This window comes from Ammospiza nelsoni, chromosome 4, assembly GCF_027579445.1.
Source record: "Ammospiza nelsoni isolate bAmmNel1 chromosome 4, bAmmNel1.pri, whole genome shotgun sequence".
In the NCBI taxonomy this organism is placed as follows: domain Eukaryota; kingdom Metazoa; phylum Chordata; class Aves; order Passeriformes; family Passerellidae; genus Ammospiza; species Ammospiza nelsoni.
This window is the reverse complement of record NC_080636.1, coordinates 51,573,533-51,600,998: the sequence shown is the minus strand read 5'-3', so window position 1 is coordinate 51,600,998 and position 27,466 is coordinate 51,573,533. Positions and strand designations below refer to the sequence as shown.

Sequence of the window (27,466 nt, the reverse complement as noted above, 5' to 3'; positions counted from 1 at the left end):
GGTACCCATTAGGGCAGGAATCAGAATCCCACTGCCCCAAACACACTGCCTTTTCCTGGTAATTACAGCGCTGGCAAACACCCCCCAACAATTTCGGGGCTAATCACAGTGAATCCTGTATACAGTGTGATGCTGCATTATTCAAAAAGGTAATGAAATTCCAGGAAACATCAGATGCAGCAGGTACACGAAGATAATTCTGTTTTTATAACCAATTTCAGTCAGATAAATACTAGAATCCTTTCCAATTTTCCCCCCATGAAACTAAAGTGTCACTGAGATTTACAGCCCCCTCAAGTTCTCTTTTCAGAGGAACATTCATTTACATAAACAGATAATCCCAGATAAAAATTTCCATTAGACAAAGGTGAAATGGATCAATTTTCTCTGCCAAGACAAATCTTAAATCTTGAACAGATAGGGTCATTATTACACCAGGCCCATTTCAGAAATAATGTGTTAAAAAAAAATCAGCCGATAGCAGCCATTTCCAGCTTTCCAATTATCTTTAAGAAAAGCTTATTCTGTGGACAATAAAGCACATTACTGCACAATATGATACAGTCCATAAAGATCACAATGTTTTATGAAAGGTTAAAGAAAGCTCAGCACATTTAGGGGAATGTCATAACCCACAAAGTCTTTCAAGACTTAACCAGATCCCCGCGCAGGCCGTGCCAGCGCTGTGCTGGGCATGCGGCGCTGCCTTCCCGCTGTCGCAGCGGCGCTGCCCGGGGGCACCTGGACACTGGGGGTCCGTGTGCTGTCACACGGAACGGACGGGCTGCTCTTCCCCCGGGAAGGAAGCGAATTACCGCCCCTTCCCAGCCTGCTGGGGAGGAGGAGACGGGGGTTGATGACACTTACCACACACGCGGGGTCCCTCTGCCCCTGTCCTCATGACCAAAGGGCTCTTCCCAGCCCGCAGGGACACCTGGCGCACAGAGAAACATGGAGTGAGGTCACTGCGCTGCCTCCCCTGCTCCACCTCCACCCCCGGCTGGGCACTGACGGGACAGAGGCAGAGCCCCAGCCTCTCCCTGATCCCCAGCACCTGCTGTTGCCGTCCCTGCGATGCCAGAGCAGAGCACCCAGCTCTGCTGCTCTCCCCCGGCCCCAAGCTCCAGGGGGAAGCCGGGCAGCTGGGGCAGGCACACCTCCCTCGGCAGGGAGGCCGTGCTGCTCTCCAGTGCCACACAACTTTGTCAGGCCCCTGGGAATGGAGTTTATGAGGGGTGACAGCAGCAAGGAGAAAGTGCCAGAAATCACTGCCTAATAGACACAGCAGTCAAAGCAAAACAAGCAGCAACTTACCTGAATCGATTTTTAATCCAAGAGGAATCAGATTTATTTGCCATTTAACTAACTGCTCCTTACAGACATCATGGGAGGAACAGGGAGAGGAGTGGATGGGTGTGAGTGACACATGGCTAGTGTCAGGAAACAAGATCCCCTCACAAGAGATAACCTGCAGGAAGGCTTTATCCTGCTCACTGCCAAATCCTGTCCTGCAGATCCCTAAGCCTGCTGAGGAGTGCAGGTGATAAGGCTGCACAAATTCCTGGGAGAGTTATAAGCACCATAGGAACTTCAGAGCTGGGGATATGCTGCCACTTGCTCTGAGGAATGAGAAACAGAAATTACCTGCAAGAGAAATGGACACCAAAAGGTGCATGTGGATGTGCCTTTCCAAAGCCTTATCCTATACCAGAACATCAGGCAAATTTATTTGCATTCCTTTGCTAAGAGCACCACAAGACCACCAGGTGAACCCAATAGTCTCCTGAGTGGGGACCTGGTTCAGTGACTTTCTCTGAGGTATTTTAATTCCTTTGTTGTGATGGATCTTCTGGACCAAAAAGCCCAGGGGGACAGAGGCTGCTTGGTGTCATTTACCCTTACAGCAGCCAGCACCCAGGACCTCTGGGCTCTCTTCTCCATGGCCATCACCAATAGACAGTGACAAAGCTGTGGAGTAATAGCAACTCATTCCTGTGTGCAAGGAAGGCCACCATCTACCTAAATGCAAAAAACATGTCAAACTGCACAGGCACTTTTTAAACTTCTCTTAAAGGGTCTTCTGGTTCAGCCACCAAAACCAGAGGCATACCAAATCTGAAAAGTCTAATGATATAGAATCCCTGTTTGCTGGTGAAACAAATCTCTGCATGAGCAGCAATGAAAAGTTCCTTCCTACATTGCTAGAAATGTGAGGACCTTTTAGTGACACCAGAAGAAAAAAACCAGACAGGACACAGCTGAGCCATTGGACAGTTTGCTACAGCTCTATCAGCTCACCAGAGAGCGGGCAGCACCAATGCTGGATGGAGCTGTGCAGGCTACAAAGGATTAACACCACCCTGCTATCAGTTCTCATCAGATTTTTCAAGCCATGTTTGTGCTTCTATTTCTGTCCTACAGGAGCATGACAGAAAGCCTGCTGTCACCTTCTACAGCTTGAAACTAATTCTAAACTACTAAAATAATGACTTTGTGCAGAATTTCTGAATGACTACTGGAATTTTAACCAATACTCTGGTTTGAAAGAAAGAGGATTTTCTGCAAAGTAAATAAATGCCCCAGTGCCAAACTTAAAATTAATCACAAAAACCATATCTGCTTTATCTCACCCCAGACAACAAAGAGCCCATAAATGACAACGCTTGTTTTCAACTTTATAAACTCTTCTATCCTGTAAGTAAAGGATCACTGCAGCTCACAGGGGAGGCAAGAAAGAACAACAAAGACCAGAAGATCACAACTATAATCTCTCTCTTTCAGACACACACAAACACTCAGATGTCCCTCTCTGTGGTGGATAAGAGGTGAGACATGTTCAAGAGGAACAGTATTTGACTTGCTGGTAGGTTTAGGCTGAAGAGAAGAGATCTCCAACAGGCTACATGATTCAATGATCTCTGCACAAAAGTCACTGTACAGGAGGGACTTGGGTTACCCAAAGAGGGATCACTGGATCACCTTTCAATCTGAGACGTGGTCTCAAACACTTCTAAATAAAGCAAGGTAACTGCTGCAACCTAGAAAAAAACCCAAACAACCCAAGCAGGATTTCCTACAAACCAAGACAACTGTGGTAGATCACGCTGGGCTCTCATCTGCCCCATTGTGCAGCCTTGCAGCTGAATTTTGAGTAGCTAAGGCTGTAGAAATCACATACAAAAAGAAAATAATGTTGATGTTCAAAAGCGTCAGGCAATGTGATTAGAGCTGTCAGGCACAGCAAACAGCATGGCTTCAATACACAGAACTTGCAGCTCACTAGAAGACAGTACATGGCTGACTTCATAATTTTATTAAATTGCTTTAATTTTGAGCTGAGAAAATCTTCCAAGTAGAGCCATACTTCCTTTAACTGCTACTGGAAACTTTTTTAATGTGTGGAAATACTTGCTATTGCCATCACTGGCATATCAGTCATAACATCTAATGGTGTGGAGATTGTTGCCTTATAAAATTCACAGCTGGGTAGCTACATGGCTCAAGGCTAAAACCTATTTTAAAATCCAGTATTTTAGGAGGGAGAATGTTTATTAAAACATTTTGCCCATTAAAAATATATGACATATCATTGGTCATTCCATGTGATGCAGTGCCAGCCCTTTTTTAGGCAATCCACTTGGGATGACTGCTGAAATCCTGGCAAGCCTGTTTGACAAGACCACATCCTAATAACTAACTAGTCCATCAAAAAAAACCCAAAGAAACAAACAAAAAACCCCCTCAAACACAAACCCCTAAAAAAAGCATTCCCGCAGCCTGAAAGAAACTCACCACTGCCCCTGAAGTAGCATGCCCAGAACTCGCTCACATACAGAGCTACAGTTGGTCTCTTCACGCTGACAGTCACACACTGACATGCTTGCTTGATCTCCTCATGGCACAAGTTACACTGAAATAATAATGAGGCTGAAGGTTTTAGTTGGGTTTTGTTGCAGTTTTTTGGTTTGGGTTGTTGTTGTTTTTTGTTTTTTTTTTAATGAAATGTGGTGAAGAGAGAAATGTTGATATTCTTTCAGCAACTCCAGAGGCATTTGGCATCCAGTTCCATGAGCTGATGCCTGTCTTGACCTGGAGAACACAAGGATGAATACTTGGAGGCTAAACAAAACTCCAGATTGCTGTCTCTCTGAGCATTTCCCCACCTCTACTCTGTCTGCAAGGAGAGCTGCCGGCACTGCACAGCAAGGATCCCCTTGCCCAGGGTGAATCTCCCTCCCCAGTGAGTACTCCCACTGGAGTGAGCGGGATGACCCACGGTGGGACCGATCACCAACATGAGTGACCGAGTTCCCCACCTGATCCCACCTCTGAAACAGCTGGCATTTCAATTGTTAATTGAGAAAATTATCTGAAAAGCTCTGAAAAAGTGGAAAGGACTCAGATATGGAGAGATGGATGTGCAGTCAAGGTCATCTGTTCTCCTGGCTTGTTGCTGCCCATCCAGCAGCTCCCCCTCATTCCAGCTGGCAGCAGCAGGACTCACCGTGACCTGAGGAACCACAGCCCTTCCCAGCTGCCTGCAAGACATGCTTCCTTTGGGATTTTGCTTCCTGCAGCAGCAGGACCAACAAGGCCAGGCAGGAACTACGAGGTCTCTCTTCCCAAACCACTGACACAGCTTCTGGATAGCCAAGGAGGTGAGGATGAGGGCAGACTGGGCTGCCTCAGCACAAGAAAGATCACACCTTGGATGTGAGGTGTCAGTCATGTTCAGTGAGGTCTTTGTCCCATCAGGCCCAGCCAGACTCCTCACAGGTGCCAGAGTTACCTGCTCTTCCTACTCCATGTGCAGAAGAGAGGGCCAAGCTGTTAAAGTCACTTTCCTACTGCAGGAGAGATTCTTCTGGGAAGTTAACTCAATCATGTCCTGTGGTCCCAAGGAAGCACAGCCTGTCCAGTATGTCCTGGTTCAAGTCCCAGCTGAGTCTTTGCTTTGGACTAACTCTCCAGCAAAAAGAACACCATGTTTTTATACTTGCAAGTATGCCACCACTGCTAACAATCAGGAAAATAACCCTTGACTGCATTTCACATCCCCTTGCAGGAAAAAGCATGGATACTGTTATTCATACTTGTACTGTACAAATGTTCCCAAAATGTCAGTCTTCTCTAATGACCCTAAAGAGACTGAAAATTAAAGTGCAGTTCTGGGCCAGGAAGCAACTCTATTAAAAAAGAGACAGACAGAGAGAGCCCGTAGCTGTTCCGAGCAGCCTTCCAAGTTCTATATATTAACTAAGCCTATGCACCAAAGCCATGTTTTTAACTACTGTCAGCACTGCGGAGTCACTCCAGCAGCAATCGAGCAAGCTGTTCTGCCTCATGCCTCATCACCATTTCTCACACTCTGCATCAAAGCACCAACATTAGCAAATTCAGCTGCCCTTCAAACTCCCAGCTCCAGTCAGGAGGAAGCATCTGCGGCCATTCAGCTCCTTGCGAGCCTGCCGAACAAAGTCCCAGTGGCCAGGAATACCCGGAGCAGCCCAGCCCGATGGCTCTCCGTGACACGTGGCCCTAGCACAGGCAAGGGAGCTGCGAACAGCTCCACATCCCCACGCCGCTCTCGCATTCCCACTCCAAACCCCTCCCCGGCAGCATGGATCATCTGCAGGCTTTCAGGAGTCACTCCTGCCATTCAGCACGTCGGCGGGAATCAGATTTCAGCGGGGGAAGAGCACACTTCCCATGTTGGTAAGATCAGTTCCCAGTGACACAGCACAGGCTGACACAACTGCGGCTCCAGCACCGTGCCTTCAGCGAGGCACAAAGCTCCCGTTCCAACAGTCACTCCGACGGCAGAACACCGTCACAAGGCATCCATCAGCTCAGCAGACTGTAGGAAAACAGGAAACAGAGTCAAGAGGGGCTTTGGGCAAGAGTAGCAGAATTCTAACTCCTCACGGCTCAGTGTGCACAGCACAGACAGGGAGTTCAATCACTGCCTCGTTTCTCCCAGAACACGGGGTTACTGTCATTCTGAGGTCACAGAGAAAGGAGGAGCAGAGGCAGAACAGAATTCTCAAGGCTGGCCAAATCCAAGTGCTCTGCAGCCACTTGTGGGACACGCTGGTGAGTTTTGTATGACTGATGACACACAGCACACATGATTTGTGAAAGGGAATGGCAAGGAGGGAGCAAGTGGAGAACAGAGGAAAATTCCAACAGATGCTTCTAAGACTGGGAAACAATTTTCTGTGGATCTTGCTTAATGTTTGACAACTTTAAAAAATCAATGCATTAGCTTAAATATGTGGAAGTAATAGATGAAATGGTCAAATAATTTTATGACAAAAGGGAAAAATTAGGTAGGAAAGCAGGTTAGTGACTCCCTTCCCTCTCTTCTCTGCAGAGAGTTTTTAGTCCAAGTAATAGCTAAAAAGGAGCATTCCAGGTCTCCAGGCCCACAAGTAGATGGGACTGGGGCATCTACTAGCATGAAAGGTGGACAAACACATGACCTTACAAATGAGGGATTAAAAGCAATTGCAGGGCTTGTTATACTGTACTTGGCTCTTCACCAACTTCCAGCACTTCCTAATACACAGCCTCCTCCTCAGCACTTAAAGGTCTCCATGATTTAATGAAGCTATACAGAGGATGAGGATAAGAGAGGGAAAATGACCTCAGTATCTTCAGAAGATAATGGAATTCCAATTTTAGTAATGAAAACCACTGAGTAAAACCTATCCAAAGACAAACTAAGTGGCAAGGGCAAAACCCTAATCTGGCAGGCAGGTGACAACATCCAAGGTGCAGTGAGCCAAACAAAACAATCATTTCCTCCACATTTCCTGGATCTTTCTGGACCATTTTTGGATGCAAAGCAAATCTTCATTTTGATATTACTAGTTCTCAAACTACACCACTGCTGCTTAGCAGAGATTGTGGCATTTAGCAACACAGGAAAAAAAACTATGCGCATGTGTTCATCTTGGCAGATGACGAAAAAACAAGCCAAAAGGAAGTGCACTGAGATCATCCCAAATGTCAATACCCAGGCCTTGTTTGGGATTAAAGCAGTGCTTCATAGATCAGATTAAAATGCCCACTAAAAGCTTGGAAGGACTTTTGGAAAAGGCCCAATTGATTTCAGCATAGAAATCCTCATCAGAAGCAAATGAGAACGTGTGTCTGTGGTCCTGCTTACAGCAACACTCAAATACCTGGAGATATCCATCAGCACCAGTGAGGCTTTACAGCAAAACCCACAGGATGACTTTACAAAAAGGCTGGTTTGACTTTTAAGTGCCGTAGAAACACAATCCTCTTCGGTAAATTTGCTGCCAAACTCCAACCAGGTGAGAGGAGCCACAGACTTCCACAGGGAACAGTTTGGTTCTTCCTTTAGCAAAGGCCCAAACCATGTACTTCTCCAAAATTACCTTATGGAACAAAGTTGTCCACAATTCCTGGAGATTCACTCTCACTATAAATACATCAACTAAACATACCCAGCTAGAGAAGCAAAACATCTCAGTCAAAATAATTGGTCTAGAAATACCTTCTGTTGTGGCATGAATTCCAGCTGTGATAAAATTTTATAGGCAGACTGGAGTTAAAGAGACCTTTAAATATGAAAAACAAAAAACCTCAAATCTGATGCGTCTAAAATTCAGGACTCCACACAAGTGGAGGACATTTTTTCCTCTACCAATTTTTTTTTCCTCTATCAATTTCACTGGAAACAGACTGTTGTGCTAGGAAACACCACCCATATGATTAAGAATCTTTCCAAAGCAGCTTCTCTCTCTCCCTGAAAATCCCTTAAGTTCTCAAAAAAATTTCTTTGTTGTCCCCATATCACTTCCACCTTCAGAATGTATCCAGAAAAAAAGCCATTTGTCAACTACCCCCAGTTCTTTCAGTTCAGGACTCTATTATGCTGCATAATTGTTTGTGTGCATCTGCTTAACATGGAGGAAAAGATGTTGCTAAATTGGCAGCGGAACAGTGGGCTGGGCAGGAGAGGTGCCCTCTCCATTGTGTGCACAGGGCGGTTCTGCTGACTGCAAGGGCTCATGCAGCAGGAAAAACCCCAAATGCCATCCCTGCTCTTGCTATTGGCAGCTGTTCTCTTATCACCAAAGAGAATTTATCGCACCACTGACAGATGCTGAGATTCAGAAGCTGGAGCTGAAAGCCAAAGGGATTGATTCAAAAAACAAAAACACCCTTTGAAAGAAAAAAAAAATATATATATATAGGAAGAGCCCTCCCAAACCAAGTCACTTCAGTGCACACATCACATGGCATCTCTCCATGGGGAGAGGAAAGAGAGAGCTGAACCCCCACGCAGATGTCTGCGGGTCTGTCTGCAGCACTCCTGGAAGCTGCTCAGTGCTAAACCAAAGAGCAGCAGGAAACCACAGAGAACTTGGCCACAAAATTCCTAGTGGGGGCAGTGGGAGCAGAGAAGACTTTCAGGGAAGAGGACCTTGAAATCAAGCTTTCTTGGTATTAAAGTCATTCTCAAACACAAGATACTTGCATTCCCAGTGTTGTCTCATGAAGGGAATTGGTGGAGCAGGGCTGTCTGGGATTTCTATTCTTGCACACACAGACACTTTCTCTGTGAAAGCCTCTTTGACTCCTATGAGGCTACAAGTCTTAGTTCCTTATATGTGACTCCTCAGTCAGGAATCGCCTGCACAGCTGCTGTGGCTGCTCCCAAGAACTGGAGACAGGATTCCTGTGCTGTACATAACAAGGGGCTCTAACACCTCCCCTCCCAATGTCACTCATGGCCCAGTGCACACAGACACTCCCTGCACACAAACAGCTACGTGGTCTCTGTGGCCCTAGAGCAGAGCCTGTACTTCATCCACAAGTTTTGCCAAATTGCTGCACACAGGATGCCAGTACATCCCTCCTGCTTCCTGCCCCCAGGGAAAACACAACTGTGTTTATCACAGGCAAAGAAACCCTGAGCTATCCACCAACACTGCTGTAGGCACAATGCGAAGGAAGACATGCAGTGCCTTCTGCCAACACTCCCAGGTGCGTTTTCCTAACTAAGGCAGCCTGATACAAGGTTTAATTCCTGGGCACTAATCTGTCTTTTCTGGAAAACTCAGAGTAAGCTGAATTCTCCCAGGGCAGTGGATTCCAGCAGTGGGGAAAGGAGTCCCAGAGCACTTCCCATTTCCTTACTTGTAACGTGGAAAGCCCCCGAACGAAACTCGGGAGGAGGCATTTTGCCGGGCACTTCAGAAGAGGGCAAACTGGGAGGCACGGCAACTTTAGGAACATTAGCACCATCCCGGTGGGGAGAGGCCCGGCCCCACCGGGAGAGCCCCGAACTCTATGGAATGAGGGTGAGGATGTCGCGCAGCCGGCGGGAGGCAGGCCCAGGTGCAGCGGCAGGACGGGCGGTACGTGGAGCAAGGCTGACACCTGCAGGGAGAGCTGGGCAGCAGCGGGGCGGAAAAAACAGTTTCAATGCCTCAAAAATCAGCACCGAAAATATTTTCACTCTTTCAGTTTTAAAATTCAACCACTTTGGGATTTGCTCACATTCTGCCATCAACATTTGAGATATTTGGTCCTGGGATCATTGTTCTTCCCGTGGTTGCTCCCTGGAAAACCACAGCATAAGTGGAGCAGGGCACAAACAGATCCTGGGATCCCACACAGGCTGACCAGGCTTCCTTACCGGCTCTGCTCTAGGTTTCCAGCAGCAGAGCCCCACACCGCTTGTTCCCTAAATAATTTAAATGTGGTGCAGGCACACAGTATCAGCTTGGGCTGGTGCCTCGGGAAGCTCCGGGGACAAAGGATTCCCCGGCGTTTGTCAGCTCCCCGGCGGAGCGCCCCGAGTCTGGGAGCTCCCTGCTGAGGAGCCTGCCTGGGAGCGCCTGGTCACCGTGCGGAGCCCCGAGCCCTTGGCCAGGCCCCGGGGCCAGGTCACGGCTCCTTGCTGGGGGCGCTGTCCGCTCCTCCGCCCCGGGCACAACCTGCAGCTGCCCCTGAGCTCCCTGCTCTCAATGTGCTCCTCAGTTCGGCTCCTGGGTGATCTCCTCAGCCACCTCTCTGGAAGCCTTCCCTACCTCTGTCTGCACAGCTGACTCCAGTCCCAACACAAAAGTATGGAGCCTCTTAAGCGCTTTCATCTTTCCTCCCAATTAATCTTATCTGCCAGAACAATTCGAGATCCAATGCAGGAATTAGGGCAAGCTACTTACTTACCCGGGAAGGTCAATTTAGGTCAAAGCTACAGCACACAGATGGCTAATTTCAATCCCTTACATATACCACACAATTGTTCAATAAACTCGAAATAAATAGTGTAAGTAATTAATTTAAAGCTGCCCTAATTGTTTCTCAATTTCCCTTATTAGTTTAACCTATAACACTCCTCCTATCAAAGTGTCAAAGCTCTAACTTAACAGCCAATTAAAGCTTCTTTAGGAAAAAAAAAGTGCTGTCAGCGCCGATTTCTTCTGACTGAGCCCCTTGAAGCACTTGGGAGTTCATTTAAATTGCACTGGGCTTAGAACCAAAGTGCTTTTTGCAGGTATCCTGTAAGCTAATGAGACAATGGACAATTAAGATTAATTAAGGTTTTTAACTCGGTATCAACTTTCTGACCGCCCTTTGGCTCGGTGAAAGTGGTCTGGCGCAGGAGCAAACAAGAAGTCGCTGGGTGTGTCAGCGGGAGCTGGCCTCAGCTCACTGAGATCCGGGGCTCAGCTACGGCTGAGGGTCCCCCCAGAGAACCCCTTCTCTGTGTGCTTCTCTCCTGAATTAGCCTTACTAACCTCATTATAGAACGCTTGGGTGGATGGGAAATCCTGAACCAGAGCAGCAGTATGGAACAGGAAACAGAAATAAGTAAAACAGGACTGAACCATTCCGAGCCAGGCTCCGAATACATCCCGGGAAGTTGAAACGCAAGCATGTTAAAGCTAAGCCTGCTCAATTATTTTTGTGGACAGGATTCCTCTGAGAAACTCCTGGGGTTACATGAGGGGAAAAGGTACCTAGCACACAGAGCAGCTGAGCAGGAGGGAGGAGGAACTGCAGGGGCAGGAGCAACAGCGCTCCAAGGGCACTAACAGGGAGAAATCTGAGTGAGTGATTGATCGGTACAAATATTCAAAAGCTGCTGCCGGCCCAATCCAACTTAATTTGGGGAACCAAATGGCATAACACAAATCTGGGAGTGACACAGCACAGCTGGTTCTGCTGAACACCTGGCCCTGACTGTCAGGGTGGATTTTAACCTCCCTTCATCCCCATCTTTTACTTCACATGACACATCTCTGCCACGGGACAGCCCCACACACTCTTCACACCGTTTGGTTTAATGAGACCAAGGACCTTTGCAGGAGCCTTCCCAGCACAGGACTGGCTGGGAGGGCCAAGTGAACCAGCATTCCCCTGTAGCACACTTGCCTGCACCTTTGAAACCAAAACTCTTACTGTTATACCTGGGGAATCAGTGCTTTACCCCCACTACTTTTTTTTTCTTTCTTTTTCTTCTTTTTTTTTTTTTTTTCTTTATTTTTTCCTTTCTCTCACCTTTTTTTTTTTTTAATTAGCAAAAAAAAAAAAAAAAAAAAAAAAAAAAACAACTATTAAAAGCAACTGGTAAACACCATACAACTTTTCTTACTGAGGCCATACAAACTTTTGGAAGTCTTTCTTACTACTAAGATTTTTTGTTACTTCCCAGAGTACACAGGGAAGCCCCCAAAATGTTAGTAACCATGACCTCAATTAACCAGGGGTTGCTCTTGCACAGTGCAATTGCAATTCCCAAGGAGAATGACAGCCCTCAGGGTTGTTTGACCTGACAGGTGTGTTCTTGGCCTCCCTGACTGAGATTTGCAGCCTCAGGCCTACCTGAGAGGAATGCCTGACTGGCCCAAAGGCACATTTCTGTTGTTTCAGACGGCTGAAGGGTGAGGGGGCCCCAGGGAGTCCCCGTGTGTTCACAGGTTCTGAGGAGTCCTGGAGGGTTCCGGAAGGTCTGAGGCACCTCAGGAGTCCGAGGTGCCTCAAGGGATCCTGGAAGTCTGAGGATCTCAGAGGGTTGTGAGGGTCTGAGAGTTCAGAGAGGCCACAGGAGTCTGAGATGCCCTGGGGAGTCCTGGCAGGTGTGAGGGGTCTGAGGCACTCCAGGGCTCTGAGGCGTCCAAGGCATCTCAGGGGGTCCCGGAGGTCTGAGGGGCCCTGGGGGGTTCCAGCAGGTCTGAGGGCTCTGAGGGGTCCCAGGAGTCTGAGGCACCTCAGGGGGTCCCGCGGGTCTGAGGGCTCTGAGAGGTGGCAGGGGCCTGAAGGGTTCCGGGGGGTTTAAGAGACATGAGGGCTTTGAGGCGCCCCGGGGGTGTGAGGGTTCTGAGGCACTGCGGGGAACCTGGGACTCCAAGGCGCCTCGGAGAATCCCGGAGGTCTGAGGGGTCCTGCGGGGGTCCCGGGAGTCGAACGGCTCGGAGGGGTGCTATGAGGCGCCCCGGGGCGCTCCGGCGGCTCCGAGGCCGCTGAGGCGTCCCGGAGATCGGAGGACTCTGAGGCGGCTCTCGGGCGCTCCCTAGCGGTCACTGCCGGGGCAGGACGGGGCGGAGCCGCGCCTTGACGCCATCGGCGCGCGCCGCGCAATGACGTCATCACGGTCGTTCCCGGCGCCACTCCCGATCCCGATTCCCATCCCGATCCCGGCCCGGCCCGTGAGGGCGGCTTGGGGCGGTCCGATGCGGCGGCGGGCAGGATGCACCAGAAGCTGCTGCGCAGCGCGCACTACATCGAGCTGGGCAGCTACCAGTACTGGCCGGTGCTGGTACCCCGCGGCATCCGGCTCTACACGTACGAGCAGATCCCGGTGTTCCTGAAGGACAACCCCTACATCACCGATGGATACCGCGCGTACCTGCCCTCCCGCCTGTGCATCAAGAGGTGAGCGCGCCCCGCGGCCCCGGGCGCCCCCCGGCCCCGCCGCCGCTCACCCCCGCCCCGCCTTGTGCCTCCTCTCGCTCAGCCTCTTCATCCTCTCCAACGAGACCGTCAACATTTGGAGCCACCTGCTCGGCTTCCTGCTCTTCTTCACGCTCGGCATCTACGACCTGACCGCCGTGCTGCCGGCCGCTGGCGCCTCCCGCGAGGACTTCGTCATCTGCTCCGTCTGCCTCTTCTGCTTCCAGGTGGGCGCCAGCTGCCGGCGGCGCTGAGCCCTCCGCGGTGCGGGCACAGCGCGGGCCCGGCGGCGTCGCTCCGCGGGGTAAAAACCGAACGCAGCTGCCACAGGAGAGAGTCTGTGATAAACGAGTGCGTTTGTCCGGGCCGTGTGTCAGAGCTGCCGCAGCTTGAGGGGGCCTGACGCGGCTCCAGGTGCTGCTGGATAGGGCCGAACACCCTGGCATCCAAGGGATCAGCCGCGGCCCGATGGTCGGGAAGGGCAGAGGGCTGGTGGCCTCACTTGTTACTTGTCAGAGGAATGTGTTTGCACAGACTTGAAGCCTGTCTCCGGTGGGCCCCTGCACCTTGTGAGAGCACAGAGAGCTCAAGGCACTGTTGGTGTTCTCTGCAGGGTACAGGATGCCTTTGTAGAGCCACAAGTGGCTCTAGTGCCCCTCCCTGCCCCTGCAGAAGGCCACAGAGAACCAAACACTTCTCAGGGAAAAGATATTAAGGCAGCCTAGGAGCAAACATGCAGCCTGTGCCTAAGAGTTAAATTTCTGTGTGTTCCCTCAGTCAAGGCACGCAGTGAGTGCTGGGCAGTCAGGGCAGATCTGGGCTTTGGGCTCTCCCCTGTACTGGTGCGGATGTGTCTCCCTGGAGCGCTGCCAGCTCTCTGGCCTCAGGGGCCCACTTTTGCTACTTGTACAACTGGTTGCCATGGTTTGCAGTGTCCTGCTCCTCCTCCCCCGTGCCAGAGAAGCTTTATGGTCGGCTGCCAGGGATCACAAGTGCCTGCGCTGGGGTGCACTGCATAGCACAGCTGCAGGGCTGGGACTGGCTGTGCTCCCTGCTCCTTTTTAAGGAACTAACCCTCCTCCTCTGGCACTCTGCGTAGGTGTGTATGCTTTGCTCAGTAGGATACCACCTGTTCTGCTGCCACCGCTCCGAGAAGACCAGCCGGCGCTGGATGGCGCTGGATTACGCGGGCATTTCCATCGGGATCCTGGGCTGCTACGTGTCAGGCGTGTTCTACGCCTTCTACTGCAGTAATGTGAGTGGGGAGCAATGTCCTTGCAGGGCTTGGTTCCTGTGTTCTCATTGCAGTTTCTGTGTGCAGGAAGGGGGTTCTGTGCAGGTGTCCAAAGAGAACAGGAGCGAGGAGGCAGGGATGGGAACTGGAACATGTCCCTCTGACCTGAGCTGAACTGTGGTGGCTGAGACAGGCAAATGCAGGTTTTTCTTTCCAGCTGTTGATTGCACAAGCCTCAGGGAAATATTTAAATTTCTCTCAAGGTAGGGAAACTTTACAGGTCCTACCTGTATCCAGTGCCTGAGGCTGGTCATAGGATGTGTCCCATCACAGGTGCTTTATTCAAACAGTATTGCCCACGAGATAGCTGCTGTGAGGCAGAAACAACCTTGTTTTCCCTCCTTCTAACAGAGGATGACTAAATGAGTTCCCTCTCAAGGCCTGCCCTGGGCATGGCTGTCCAGGAGCTGAGCTGGACAGGTGAGGCACAGGTGTATTGAAAACATTTGGTGCAGGAAGTGCTTGGAATGAAGGATGTGGTGCCAGGTGCCCCCCAGGAGCAGTCTCCTCCCCTCAGTGCCAGCTGACAGGCACAGGGCCCTCCACTCAGACCCACAGCAGGGACAGGGTGAAGCACTGCTGTGCTCAGTCACTGAAACCTTCTGCCCAGAGCTGACTTCTGCACACCACAAACTTGCCTTTGTTTCTTTGTACCCTCAGTACTGGCGCCAGGTGTATTTGATCACTGTGCTGGCCATGATCCTGGCAGTGTTTTTTGCTCAGATCCACCCCAGTTACCTCACACAGCAGTGGCACAGGCTGCGCTCCATCATCTTCTGCTCCGTGTCTGGCTACGGAATCATTCCCACCATCCACTGGGTTTGGCTCAATGGAGGCGTTGGGGCATCCATTGTACAGGTAAACAAAAAAAAAAAAAGAAATAAGACTCCCTTTTGCTTTTCATTTGCCATCTTCCTTGAGTTCTCTTACACTTGGGAAACAATGGAGAAGCAGGAGTAGTTACAATTCCTCTAAGGACAGAATTCTTTTGGTCAATACAATCCAAATGGGAACACTGAGAACTGTGTTGAGAGGGAAGTTTCATTGTGCTGTGCTGCCCTAAAGCTGCACGGTGGGAAGGGGAGCAGGATCCAGCTGTGTCTGTGCCTGGGCACGGAGCAGCCTGTGCAGGCAGACCACACCCTCGCCAGGGCCGGGGGCAGGAGCTGAGGTGCCTGTGGAGCAGGAAGGAGCCTGTCAGGCTGTAGGAGTGTTCAGGGCTGGCCACCTCCACAGCTCCAGAGGGCAACCAGGAGACACTGGGATGATTACTTGTCTCCTCCTCTGTTCCCTAGGATGGCAGTAGAAATCAGCATTTACCTGCTCAGCCCTCTGTCTCCTACGCAATCCTCCTCCAACAGCTCTTTCATGTTACTATTTTCCTGTTTGTTTCACTCCTTGGAATTACATTGTGACAGCAGCAGCCCAGTTCAGCCAAAGGCAGTCTGGTGTGCCCCAGTGTGAACCACCCTGAAATCAGTGCAGTTAGCCAGTAATACCTGATGGTGCTGAAAGAAACATTTCCTTTTCATAGTGAGCACAAACTGCACACACCTGGGCTGGCCTGTATGGATGGCTGTCCATGGGGTGAGGGTTCAGCCAGGTCCAGAGCTGCTGTGGAATGTGGCAGAGCACCACTTGGAAATAGACGTGGCCTTTATACAGGACATTTCACACTGGCCCTCTAAAAATCATCAGTAACAGTTGTGCCCCCACACTTCCCCATCTGGCTTCCCCTGGCATAGCAGGATGGTGTCTAGGGTACATTTTGTTTCCATACTTCAGGGAAAGGGCCCACTTTTGGTAACAAAACATTCTGCTAACAAGATGCACCTGGTGGCTGAGTTGCTGGTTGTTGATCCCCCACTGTGAGCAGTCCTGTGTGCAGCTACTGTGGTCCCAGCCTAAGTGGGATGTGCAGTGCAGTGTCCCTCACCCTGGCTGCTCTGTGCAGGCTCAGGGGAGTGGCAGGTGACCTTCACAGACACATGCTGTGCCTGCTGAACAGAGAATCTTGCATATAAAAGCAAGAAGCTGGAATACAAGAGGTTTTTTTCCACTCAGGCTTTCCCAGAGTTTGGCATGTGCGTCCCCACTGGATCTGTGCATAGCTAACACAGGCAGGGAAGGAAGATTCGGTGCTGTCATGCCTTTTCCTTTTTTATCTTTAGGGACATTTTTTTCTGGTTTTGTCTTCTAACAGAATAGGAGAGCTTGCTTTTCTTTTGCAGGAGTTTGCTCCGCGGGTATTTGTCATGTACTTCATCGCTGCTGTAGCTTTTCTCTTCTATATTTCCAAAGTTCCAGAAAGATACTTCCCAGGTAGGAAATTCTCTTCTGGCTGTTTTCTTCAGTTAAGCTTCCTACAGTGTCACAGTCCTTGCTGTGGGTCCTGAACTTCCTGGGAGAGAACAGGCTGACCATGTTCCCCATGCTGTGTTCCCATACAGAGTAAAAGAGTGGGAAGAGGCAGACAACTTCCATCAAGTTCGTTAAAGAACTTTCCCTGTCACCCCTCAAGGGCAGGGTGTGGCAGAGCTCTGCAAGAGACCAATTGCACTGCACAATGTGGAATAGTGGTGGAATTTAACAGCTGAACTCCATGTCCCTGTTCTCCCCCACAGGCCAGCTGAACTACCTCGGCTCGAGCCACCAAGTGTGGCACATCCTGGCAGTGGTGATGCTGTACTGGTGGCACCAGTCCACAGTGTACATCATGCAGTACCGACACAGCAAGCCCTGCCCTGAGTACAACGCGGACCTGTGAGCCAAGGTATGGCTGCTGCCATCCTCGGGGGAACAGGATACCCCAACCACAGGCTTTGGGAATGCTGGCCTGAACCTCAGGTCACCGTTCCCAGACTGGGTCCTGATTGGTGCCTATAAAAAGCAGGGATGTGATGCCAGGCACTCTGCTCACCTGTGCTGCTGCATTGGATGAGGCTCTGGGGAGCTGCTGGGCCCTTGAGCAGTTTTAGAGCAGGCTGGACTTAGTCCTGCCAGATCCCTTCCAGCTCTGTGTCACAATCTGAGTAGTCTCAAACCATCATCAGTACGTGTCCTTAAGTAGCATTTTCCTCAGGCTTTTGTCAGGTTTTCAGTCTGCTTAGCATTGATCTGGATGTTGTGGAAATCAGATGAGTTGCCAATTACATGTGCACAGTGATTTACCTCGTTTCCCTGCTCTATTTCAGAGACAGCACGAGAGGATTGGTGACTGGGGGCCTCATGTCAAGAGCTGTGCTGTTAAGGACTGAGGCAGTTCCTTTGCTGACTCCTGGGATCTTACCCCCTTGCTGGGACAGAGTGTTACTGCAAGCTTTGATAAACATAGCAGCACTGCCTGGGTTGGAGGAGCATTTCCTTCTCAGCCAGTTCCTGCCCTGCAGTCAAGCACCAAGCAGCTCCTCCTGGAGCCAGACAGCAGGAGGCTGAGCTCACTCGGCACGCAGATCCCAGCAGGATGTTCTGTTGCTTGGCAGACATGAATGGCTCAGCCAAGGGTACTCAGGCCTGGACACCAGGTTTTCAGCTGGTGTGCACAGTTAGGAGAATACTCTTGGCAGTGTGCCTGTAAAATTGAAGGAACTGTGGGAGCTGGTCCTAGATCTGAACCACAGGCCTGTGGGTAGTGCATCCTTCAGCCTTTACAGGGAAGATGTGTTATGCTTCAGCACTGGCACAGGAACGCATGAACTGGAATTCAGTGGATTTCTGTCCTGCTCTAGATGACCCCTTTCCCATTCCCTGGGAGATAATATGACGGCCTGCACACCTAGATCTTCATTGCAGATCTTAAAAATAGCCCACCCCAAGGAGGGGCATGATTGTGCCATTGCTTGAAGAAATTTCTCTAGATCCCTTCAGTAATCTGGAATCAGTATTCCAGGAGTAGCACTACGGCTGCGTGTCCATGTTTGCTGTTGTTTTGCCATCAGGGAACCTGCTGGGGCTGCAGATTCCTGACTTTTGGCCTTTTCCTATGTGCAGGATGATACTGCACTCACACTGCTGTCCAAAATTACTTGCTTTCACAATCCTGCCACCGTGCCAAGGCTGCTTGGAGTTTCAGGATGCATTGCAGAACCTTCCCTTATAATATGAACACCAGGGAGCCATGGAATACACTGGTTAGCACACAGCTGCTGCCCAGCACCATTAAGCTCCAGGGGTGCCAGTCTTCCAAACAGCATTAAAATCCTTTGGACTTCTGGGTTAGAGGCAAGGATGCTGTTGGGACAAATCCTAAGTGGCTACATCCTTGTGGAGAGGGCTTCCCTCAATGCACTGGGAGAGGCTGGCTCTGTGCAGTGACTAGCCCAGGGCAGGCAGGCTCTGTTGATTGCCCAAAGTTGCCTCCCTCTGAGCTAAGGCAGAGGAGCAGGACTTGGTTTCTGGTCAGGGCGTGCCAAGGAGACATGGAGTGGAGGTGGAAAGTTACAGACAGGCACCTGCACACCTCAGGCACAGAGAAGGCAGGATGGGAACTCCTCCTGATGTGCTGGACGGGGATGCTGTCTGTTTAGGTCAGAGGGTGGTTGTGGTGCTTTTCTGTTGATCTTCTTTAATGCCAGAAAGAAGTATTGGCAAAACTGACTCTGCATTAATGATTCAGCTCCCAGAGTTTTCAGCCTTTCAGTGTAAACACTGATTTTTTTTTTATAATTTTTTAACTTGACAGCCAAGCAAGTTTCAAGTGCACTAATTACTACTACTGAAGCCTGACAATGAACTTGCAAGTGTAGAAGTCTGTTTCCAGTGTTATGTGTACAGTAATATCTCAATAATGTGTCTGTAATATTACTGACTTGATCATTTGCTAATGTATTTTTATAATGGAAACTCAACTTCTCCAGCAGTTTTCACCAGATAAGAAAACTGATTGCCAAGCTGTGCATTTTTACCTGACACAATTTATCAAGCTGCATGATGATCTTTGATGTACATATTGAACTTATAAATAAATTCCAGTTCATTGGCTTTTTCTTTAGACTAACGTCATTCCTGCACCTCATGCAGCAAAACAGCCGATGCCAATGGCTCAGCCATGGAACTTGTGCCACAAACAGGGATTTTTGTGGGACACTCTCTAGCTGAATTTGCTGATGAGCTCAGCTTTTCAGCCTACTACCAGTACTCTTTATTAATAGAGTCCTGCTGCTGCTGTATCTGTTCTTGACCGTTTCCATTCTTACTTCATCTCACACAAGAGTAAAAAGCAATACAAGGAGCATCCAAACACCCTGCTCCAGTAAACAATTGCAGGAAGGGGCTCACACCACATTATAGTTCTGTCCACAAGTGCAGTTCTCAGTCCAGTGCCATTGGGACCCACACATGACCTTTCTGCAGGAAGGCTTTAAGGAGTAACACTGAACTGAAGGATTTTCAACCAGTTGGACACAGCAGGATGATTGGGCAGCAAATACAACTACTTAAAACAGTTTTATGAGAGTCACAGATACTTACATGGCAGCTAAAAAGTCATTCAGCAGCAGCGCTTATAATGAGTAAATGAAAGCCTACACACAAACACTTCACCATGCACTGTTGAAGAGACCTGAAAAGGCACTGTTACCAGGTTTCTTTATTTAACAACTCCAAGGGTTTTATGATATATATCAGCTTCACAAAAAAAGTTAAAAGTTCTGGCTTTAGTAGTACACAAAAAAGCTTTAGAAACTCCAAGTCTAACAAGAAGTGGAAGTGTAGTTCAGGCAAGTGCACTTAAAAGCTGAATGCCAGCAATTTTAAAATAGTTTTTATGCTCTTTAATAGTAGGTGATGCCTCAGTCACAACTTTACCATACACACCATCTTCCTGATTTCCTTTCAAAATAAGCTCTATGGAACAGCAGCACAGCAGACACCCTTGGTGCTTAACTCATATTCACTCAAGTCACAAACATGATTGTGGCTGCTGGGTTACCAACACTACAGCAACTCCAAGGGGTACATGATGTGTGCGAGCATGTGTATATTTTATATATACTCCTTGGATATATAAAAATACACTATATAGTATAAAAAACTCCAGATAAACTCTTTGTCTCACAGTAGCAAATATATCAACTTATTTTCACAGTACTTGGTTTTACTAACTGGGACACCCAGAATGATAATAAGCTTTTTCCTCCAACACTGGTGCTCACAGAGCCCCCCACCACAGCATTAATTACACACCTAAGGGCCCTTTGAGTCCACAGGCAAACACAACTACCTGGTTTTTCCTTCCATCACCACAAACACTTAAAAGAGGTTGTGCTTCTTAGCACTTCGGGGCAGACATTCTCTCCAGCAGCTGATCCTACAAGGCCTGTGCTTCAGTCCCTCAGCATGCAGAGGGAGAAGCTGTAAAAACCCATTGGGATTTCTGTCTGGGAAGGGAACTGTCAACCCCTTACCTTGCCCTTTTGCTACCACAGGCAGCATGTACTTGACTACTGCAAAAAGGCCTTTTTGATTTCTACTAAGGTCACATTGCACTCCACACACCCTGAAAAAAGGCAAAGGATACCCCATTCCCTGACAGTCACACATTTCACCTCCTTTAAATAGTGGATAGTGGCTGAAAACAACCCCAAGCTTGGGTTCAGTTGTGTATAAACTACATACACCAGGAAAAGTCAGCTTAGCAGGGTGCACCAATCTCACATCGGCCATGAGAAAGAATAAAATAACTAACTCTAAAGAAAAAAAAGTGAAATTTAATAAAAAACCTGATTGGTGTCTCAAGTGTGAAGAACCAGGTTTGTTAAGGCCATTAGTAGGCAAATATCATGAGCCATAACTTGAGCCAGCTCTAGAGTCAGTGGGGTCTGCAGTTTGCCTGTGCCTTGTCTCTCCCTCCAGCTTGGCTGTGCTGCAGTGTAAGTGCATAGAGACCCTCTGCCCAAGCCCCCTGCAGCCCTCCTCAGCCTGGAGCCCCAGGGTAAACCAACAGTACTGAACACATTTCCTATCTGTAATTTACCTGATGGCTTCTGCCCACACTGGGTCTGCTGGTGCCCAGCCTCCTCCCTGCATGTACAACAGCCCCCACCTCTCCTCCTGGGCCCTGTGCATTGTTAACCCTTCCCACTGCTTTCCCACTGGGAAGACAGCAACAGCCTGGCTTTGGTGAGGACTAGCCACCTCACTGCCACATTTGTCATCTTGCTGTGTTCCAAGGGCTCTTCAGGCAGGTAACAGCTCTGAAAGACATTGAGAAAGGCAGCTCATAAGCATGCACAGAGATTAAAAAAAGGGAAAAAGACTGTTAACCTGAGTGTCAGAAATGCTACAAAAATTGGCATGTGCTTCTTGCAGCCTTTGGCACCAAACAGGTGAGAAGAGCATTAATAAAGCTTGGAAAGTCCTGTGTTGAAACATTTCTACTCAATCTCCCAAGGGCTTATCTCCTAAGCCTGGAAAAGGCACACTGAAGCAGGCACAGCTGGAATACCCCACTTAGACCCTGTGAGAAGTGAAACTGAGGAAGGTGAAGGTAGCTATCTGCACACCATCACTATGAGCTACATTCAGATTCCAGAGCTAAGGGAAGCAATCTCACATATATCCTAGGGGGCATTTTATCCAACTGATCCCAAAGAAGTCTGATGATTTGTTTTCAATGTGTTTTCAGTGAATATTGAAAGGGACCAAATGCCCCCATCATCTCCTGAATATCCAGCAGGAGGCATTGGGGGGAAAAAAGCTCACAACCCTGCATATTTCACTTCACCTGTGACAGGGGGTCATGTGAGGACACCCAGACACAAACAGGGATGTTCCCCCTGTGCAAACACCCAGCTACCAACTCCTCAGCCTCCACTGAAGCAGGACAGAAAGGTGGGACAAGCTGAGGAGCCACCTCCTTCTGTGTCCCCATGAGGATGGCCATGGAACCCAGGCTGGGCTGTCCCAAGGGACTGTCTCTGCACACACCAGTACCTCCTGCACCACAGGAAGCACACACTGTGCTTGGCAGTGGTCACACCTCCTGCCATCATCCAAGGTGCCTCCCAGCACTCCTGGGCAGCAGGACAGGGCTCCCTCCCAAAAGGCTCCAAGGGGCGAAACGTAGCTCGGTGGTCCAGCAGCCAGCAGCTCCTGCTGGAACACAGCCAGGGTGGAAAGCATCTCCAAAGCTCAGTGCATTTAGCGACCCTTAAAAGAGCATCAGGTTACAGTCATCTCATAAAACTATTGTGGTAAAAAACCAACAGAGAGGACACATTTTCTTTTCAATCAAAATCCAAGAGGAAAACAGACACAAATCCCAAGGTGTAATCAAACCAATCCAATGGTTGTACCTCACAGTCAACTCCACAAGTCATCTGAAGCACTCCACGTGCCCAAGGACAGCCCCTCTCTTCCAGTGTGCGGAGGAGTCTCCCAAAGTGCTGCAATCCCAGCCATGTCCCCTGCTGGCTCACTCCCCCACACATTCTCACACATCAGTCAATCACCTGCTTCTTGAGTTTTGACTCTACAATTCCAGTTTGCTACTTTACATTAACGGCACTTACTATTAAAAAAAATAATTCAAAATTGACCATTTAGGCACATAAAAAAAACATCTGCCTTTCATCTCTGCAGCTGCATAGATGTCTGCAAGGTCCCAAGCCATAGCTGTGCTCTGGAATTCTGGGCCACAACCCCTTGAGGATGTGGCTGCTTTATTTTTATGATTAATAAAGGTAGTTTTCACCTAGGAAGCAAAGACCTGGCCATTTCCAGCACATAATCTGGATATCAGTATGTCTTGGTTCTTAGGTCTGCAGAGACACAAAGAAGCACTGCAGTTCATCAGCCTCCTGTACATGTAGGAAACATTTTCCATGTGCTCCCTGCCTCTTCCACTCCAATGGGGCACATGGCACAGGGATGGAAAGGCAAGACCAAAGTGCACAAACAACAGTATGTCCCAGGGCCCCAAGTCAGTGACAGGGATTTATATCCAATTACTCATTACATTCTGAGAGCCATCTCCCAGAAGGAAACAACACTTCTGATTTTTTTTCTTTCTCAAAAAGATCCAATTCAGAATTAGCCATTATTTGCAATTCCACCACGCAAGCAGGCCACTGCCTCCTCACCCTGAACAATCTGTACAACCCAGGCTCCTAGCATTTCAACCACATAAATGACTCCACTAAACCTTTACTAAGGGACTTGGAGAGGTATAGTGGGGGGAACCCATTGGAAGCCTCTACTGTTTAGAAGGGAACGGAGCTGCTCCAAAGGGATCTAACTCCAGTGCCTGCTGTGGTTGGCTCTGTGTGCTCTGCACCACCAGCTCTGTGAAGGGCACGGCACCAAAGTCATCTGTTTTCAGCCCATCCCCGCCGTGAACGGCCCCGTGCAAGGAGCTCTGCCTGGGCCTGCCAGCCACCACCACCGCGCCGTGGTCCCCGCGGCTGTCCCCAAAGCCCTGGTGCTGGGCATGGCGCATCAGCTCCGGCGGGTGGAAGGGTTTGGCCCCAAAGGGATCCAGCAGCGCCTCGTCGGGCTGCAGCAGGTTGGCTCGATCCTTGCTGTCGGTCAGGGCCACGCTGATGTTCTCCTTGGAGTCCGAGATGGTCAGGAACTCGTTGCTGCTCTGCGAGTCCCTGCGGCCGGCCTTCCTGTGCCGGCGGGCGCGCTCCGGGGTGCGGTAGCTGGGCTTCAGCCCCTTCTTGGTGCTGGTGGGAGTGCCGTGGTGGCGCTTCCCGTTGTTCTTGGGCACCTCCTGCTTCATGCGCCTCTGGCGGGAGGACAGCTTCTGCAGGTTGCGCTGCTGCTTCACCTTCTGCTGCTGCTGGCTGCCTGTGATCTCCTCAAACGGAACCAGCCCAAACAGGTCCTGTCTGCTCCCAGCAGACTTGGGGACGAGGGACGGCTGAAATGGGGTGCAACCAAAGATATCCACACTCCGCGGAGAGCTGGGGGAGAGCAAAGGCTCCATCCCTGACCCCTGCCCATCTCGCTGTGGCACCTTTTTGCTGAAGGGAGCTTTTATGAAAACATCAAAGTCATCCTGCTCTTGGCTTAGGCTGGGAAAAGCCACCTGAGAAGAAACATCTTTGTCCACTTTCTCTCTTGCCTGAGGCTGCAGTGTGAAAAAGGGCACAGCTCCAAACACATCAAATTCTTGGCCAGAGTTGATCAGAGTGCTCGATACCTCAGGCGGGGACATAGGCACCAAAGTGGGCTCTGTGATTTCACTGCTGTCCACCCCATCTCTGAACCAAGTGCCCAGGAGCCCTTCCACACATTTTTGCTTGGTTCGGTCACAATCAGAATCAGAGCTCTGCTTTTCTTCCTCCTCTTCTTCCACCTCTTCCTCAGAATCCATGAGCAGAGGTCGGTGGCCTAAATTCTCTGGCTCTGTATCGTTGTCATCATTGAAATCCCCATTCTCTCCGTGCAAGACTTCTTCATCCTCCTGTTCTTCTTCTTCCTCACTGCTCTTGGGAGAAGGAGGATCCGATTCAAAATCGCTCTCTGACTCCTCACCACCTTTTGTCACGTGTCCCTCTGCACTTTTCCTCCCTGCCCGAGGATCTCTAAACGCATGGCTCAGTTTTCCAGCCTTTGTTGGGGTCCCTAAGTTATTTCCTTGATTGCTGGCTGAGTTATCCACTTGTTTTCCAGGGGAACCTGCGGGTCCAAAGAAAAAAGCAAATGAAAACTTAAAACACAGAAAGGCAAAACTTTCTCCACACACTCCAGGAGCTGATGCAAACATATATCCTGTACTTAGGGAGTGAAACAAGCTAAAAATCACATCTGACATTTCAAACAATGCACATAAAATCGATAGACAGATCTGCCAGCTTTACTTCTAAAGCACAAGGTGCCTGGACATACAGTACCAGTATTTGGGGGGCACACAGAAGGGGCCAATGGATAAAACAGATCTCTAGAGACAGCTTTTCAAATCCAGTCATTACACAGCCTCTCCTCTGGGGAAATGGGAGGCAGCAGAACTTCCACACTAGTTTTCTGTATTTTTTAAGCAGACAAGCTATTTTTTTATGTGCTTCTGCTTTGATAGTCTGCTCTGACACACAAGGCTCTAGTCATGAGAGCAGTCCCTTCTAACTTCTGTAGAAACTGAGGCACAAAAGCTCTTGCTTTTCCTCAAGTTTGAGACCAACACTTTCTGCTTGGTGTTTAAATACAACCTGTCAGCTCAGCTTCTCTATGGCAAGGAAATTTATCTACTTGTTTCCCTCTGTCCCTACTATTCACTGACAACTAGAACTGAAGGAACAACTCACTGATGAGTCTTTTGTGGAGTGGTTACCTTGGGAACACTGGAAACAGTTAAAATTTTGCAGTGGTACAAAAAAAAGATGGCAAGAGCAGGCAGAGAAGGGGAGGCTGCACAGTGGCAGTGGCACTGCTCTCATCACTAGGCACACCCAGTTTCTCCCTGTGTAAAAGCCCCATGATGTGGGGAGATGTTTTCAGGAGTGTAACTGACTGTGATTTCTAGTGGAAAGGAAAGAGCAGGAGGAAAATGAAACCACTCAGGTCTCTTCTAGGTGAAGCACACTTCCCCTTGGAATATCCTCTTGGCCACAGACAGGGTGCATAATGTCAGATGTAATGCCAGCAACAGCAGTGAGAATTCACCTCCTGGCAGGCCCAGAGCCACTGCCTACAGCCTGTGTGCCACTGACCAGAGAGGCTGCCAGGCACCCTGGCACTGGGGACATGGCACTCATGTCTCCAGGACCAGACAGCAGCTGGGGACAGGGCTGCTCCTGTGGAAGCAGCTATTAGAGAGCTCTACCCACAGCACTGCACCCCTGACCTCACCCAAGCAAAACCGATGACTTTCACTTAGGGCTTTGTAACACAAACTGACATTTAACCCACTCCATGTGCTCAAAGGATGGAAAAAGCCAGGGATGGCTAGAGGCATCTGCTACTTCTCCAAAAGTCATCTTCAGCCAGAATCCACCTCACAATTCTTGTTCTTGCAATATACCAAATTATTTTCTCAGCTAATTCCTTCTTTCATGGGGAAACTAGTGTGCAACTTCTAGGTCAAGTCAGAATCTTTACTTTCTATGCTCCAGTTTTACAAGAACCACTTCTTCCATTTTAAAAGGAAATTAACAGCAATTTCCTCATCCATCAGCTTCCTCACTCCTTTCCAGCTACACATAAAATAATCAAAATTCAGCAGCAATACAATTTATGTAAGGATTTAAAAATAAGATGACCAGAATGACTAAAACCATCAGGTGATTAGGGCTTTGAGCTGTTTCTTCTTGCTTTCTAGTGTCAGATTGCTTTTTATCTACTGTAATTTTAAATGCTACATATTTGCTTTACCCACTAAATTAGAATCTGGATTATTCTGCTGCTTACTTTAGATTTCCCAAAGGTACAGCCTTCACATGGCACTAAATAACCCTCCCCTAGCCTCCAAATCCTGCTGTTTTCAATATTTACTGAACACTAATGTTAGCATAAATGCAAATAGATTTAAAAGAAAAAGGGACTACTTCTAGGTTAGATGTTAATACCACTTCCACAACAAAAAGCCCAGACCTTTTCTGTGTCCATATCCACAAGAGTTTATAGTCCCACAGAATGGTTAGACCTTTGCATTTCATCTCAATATGCAGTAAACAACTAATACAGCATTTTTTTCAAAGAAGAACTGAATCACAGTGTTACCTAACACACCTGACTTCTCAGCAGGCTGAAGTATAATTGGTGAAGTGCTGCCACAGTCAGAGTCCCTAGAAAACACACTGAAACAGGCACTGATGAGACAGAGCACAACCTCTCCCCCAAGCAGCTGAGCTGCATCAGGCACACAAGGTGCAGCTCCCAGCCCCAGAGCTCTCCAGACAGACAGCACAGCAAAGAGGACATTTCCCACAGCACACACCACGCACAGGCACCCCAGCTGCTCCAGCATCCCAACACACGCACCTGCTACTCACAACTGCGATTCTTGCTGGCAACACACAGCAAATCATCTTGGGAATTGGGCATCACGACAACCCAGCCTTTCACCCTAAGGTTTCCTCTCTTCAGTCTAACAAGCACAACCTCCAGAGGAACTCTGATGAAGCCAAGACCAACTGACCAAGCCATCCCTCTTGCTGGAGACATGCATCCACAGCAACACAGTGGCCAGGTGCTTTCCCCCTGTACTTGGAGCTCTGAACCTCTCTTCAAGGAAATACTGAGCACCTTCCTGGCTGATAGAGGCAGACACAGGGTAAGAGCTTGAAAGGCAATGAG

General features: G+C 49.1%; 2 protein-coding genes across 5 annotated transcripts in view; one reads left to right on the top strand and one right to left on the bottom strand.

Annotated features, from left to right (window-relative positions):
- The first annotated feature begins 12,664 nt into the window (after nt 1–12,664).
- Nucleotides 12,665–19,374, top strand: PAQR3 (progestin and adipoQ receptor family member 3). The gene is made up of 7 exons (XM_059471332.1): nt 12,665–12,918; nt 13,001–13,163; nt 14,036–14,191; nt 14,891–15,088; nt 16,462–16,552; nt 16,855–17,003; nt 17,425–19,374. The coding sequence occupies exons 1-6, from the start codon at nt 12,734–12,736 to the stop codon at nt 16,995–16,997; spliced, it is 936 nt and encodes a 311-aa protein (XP_059327315.1). The 5' UTR covers nt 12,665–12,733; the 3' UTR covers nt 16,998–17,003; nt 17,425–19,374.
- A 425-nt stretch (nt 19,375–19,799) lies between these two features.
- Nucleotides 19,800–27,466, bottom strand: part of BMP2K (BMP2 inducible kinase) — a 50,112-nt gene continuing 42,445 nt past the window's right edge. For all 4 annotated transcript variants that reach the window (XM_059469981.1, XM_059469980.1, XM_059469979.1 and 1 more), the window contains one exon: nt 19,800–24,853. In XM_059469981.1, the coding sequence (XP_059325964.1) occupies nt 23,424–24,853 (1,430 nt within the window). In that variant the 3' untranslated portion in view covers nt 19,800–23,423. The remainder of the gene's footprint in view (nt 24,854–27,466) is intronic.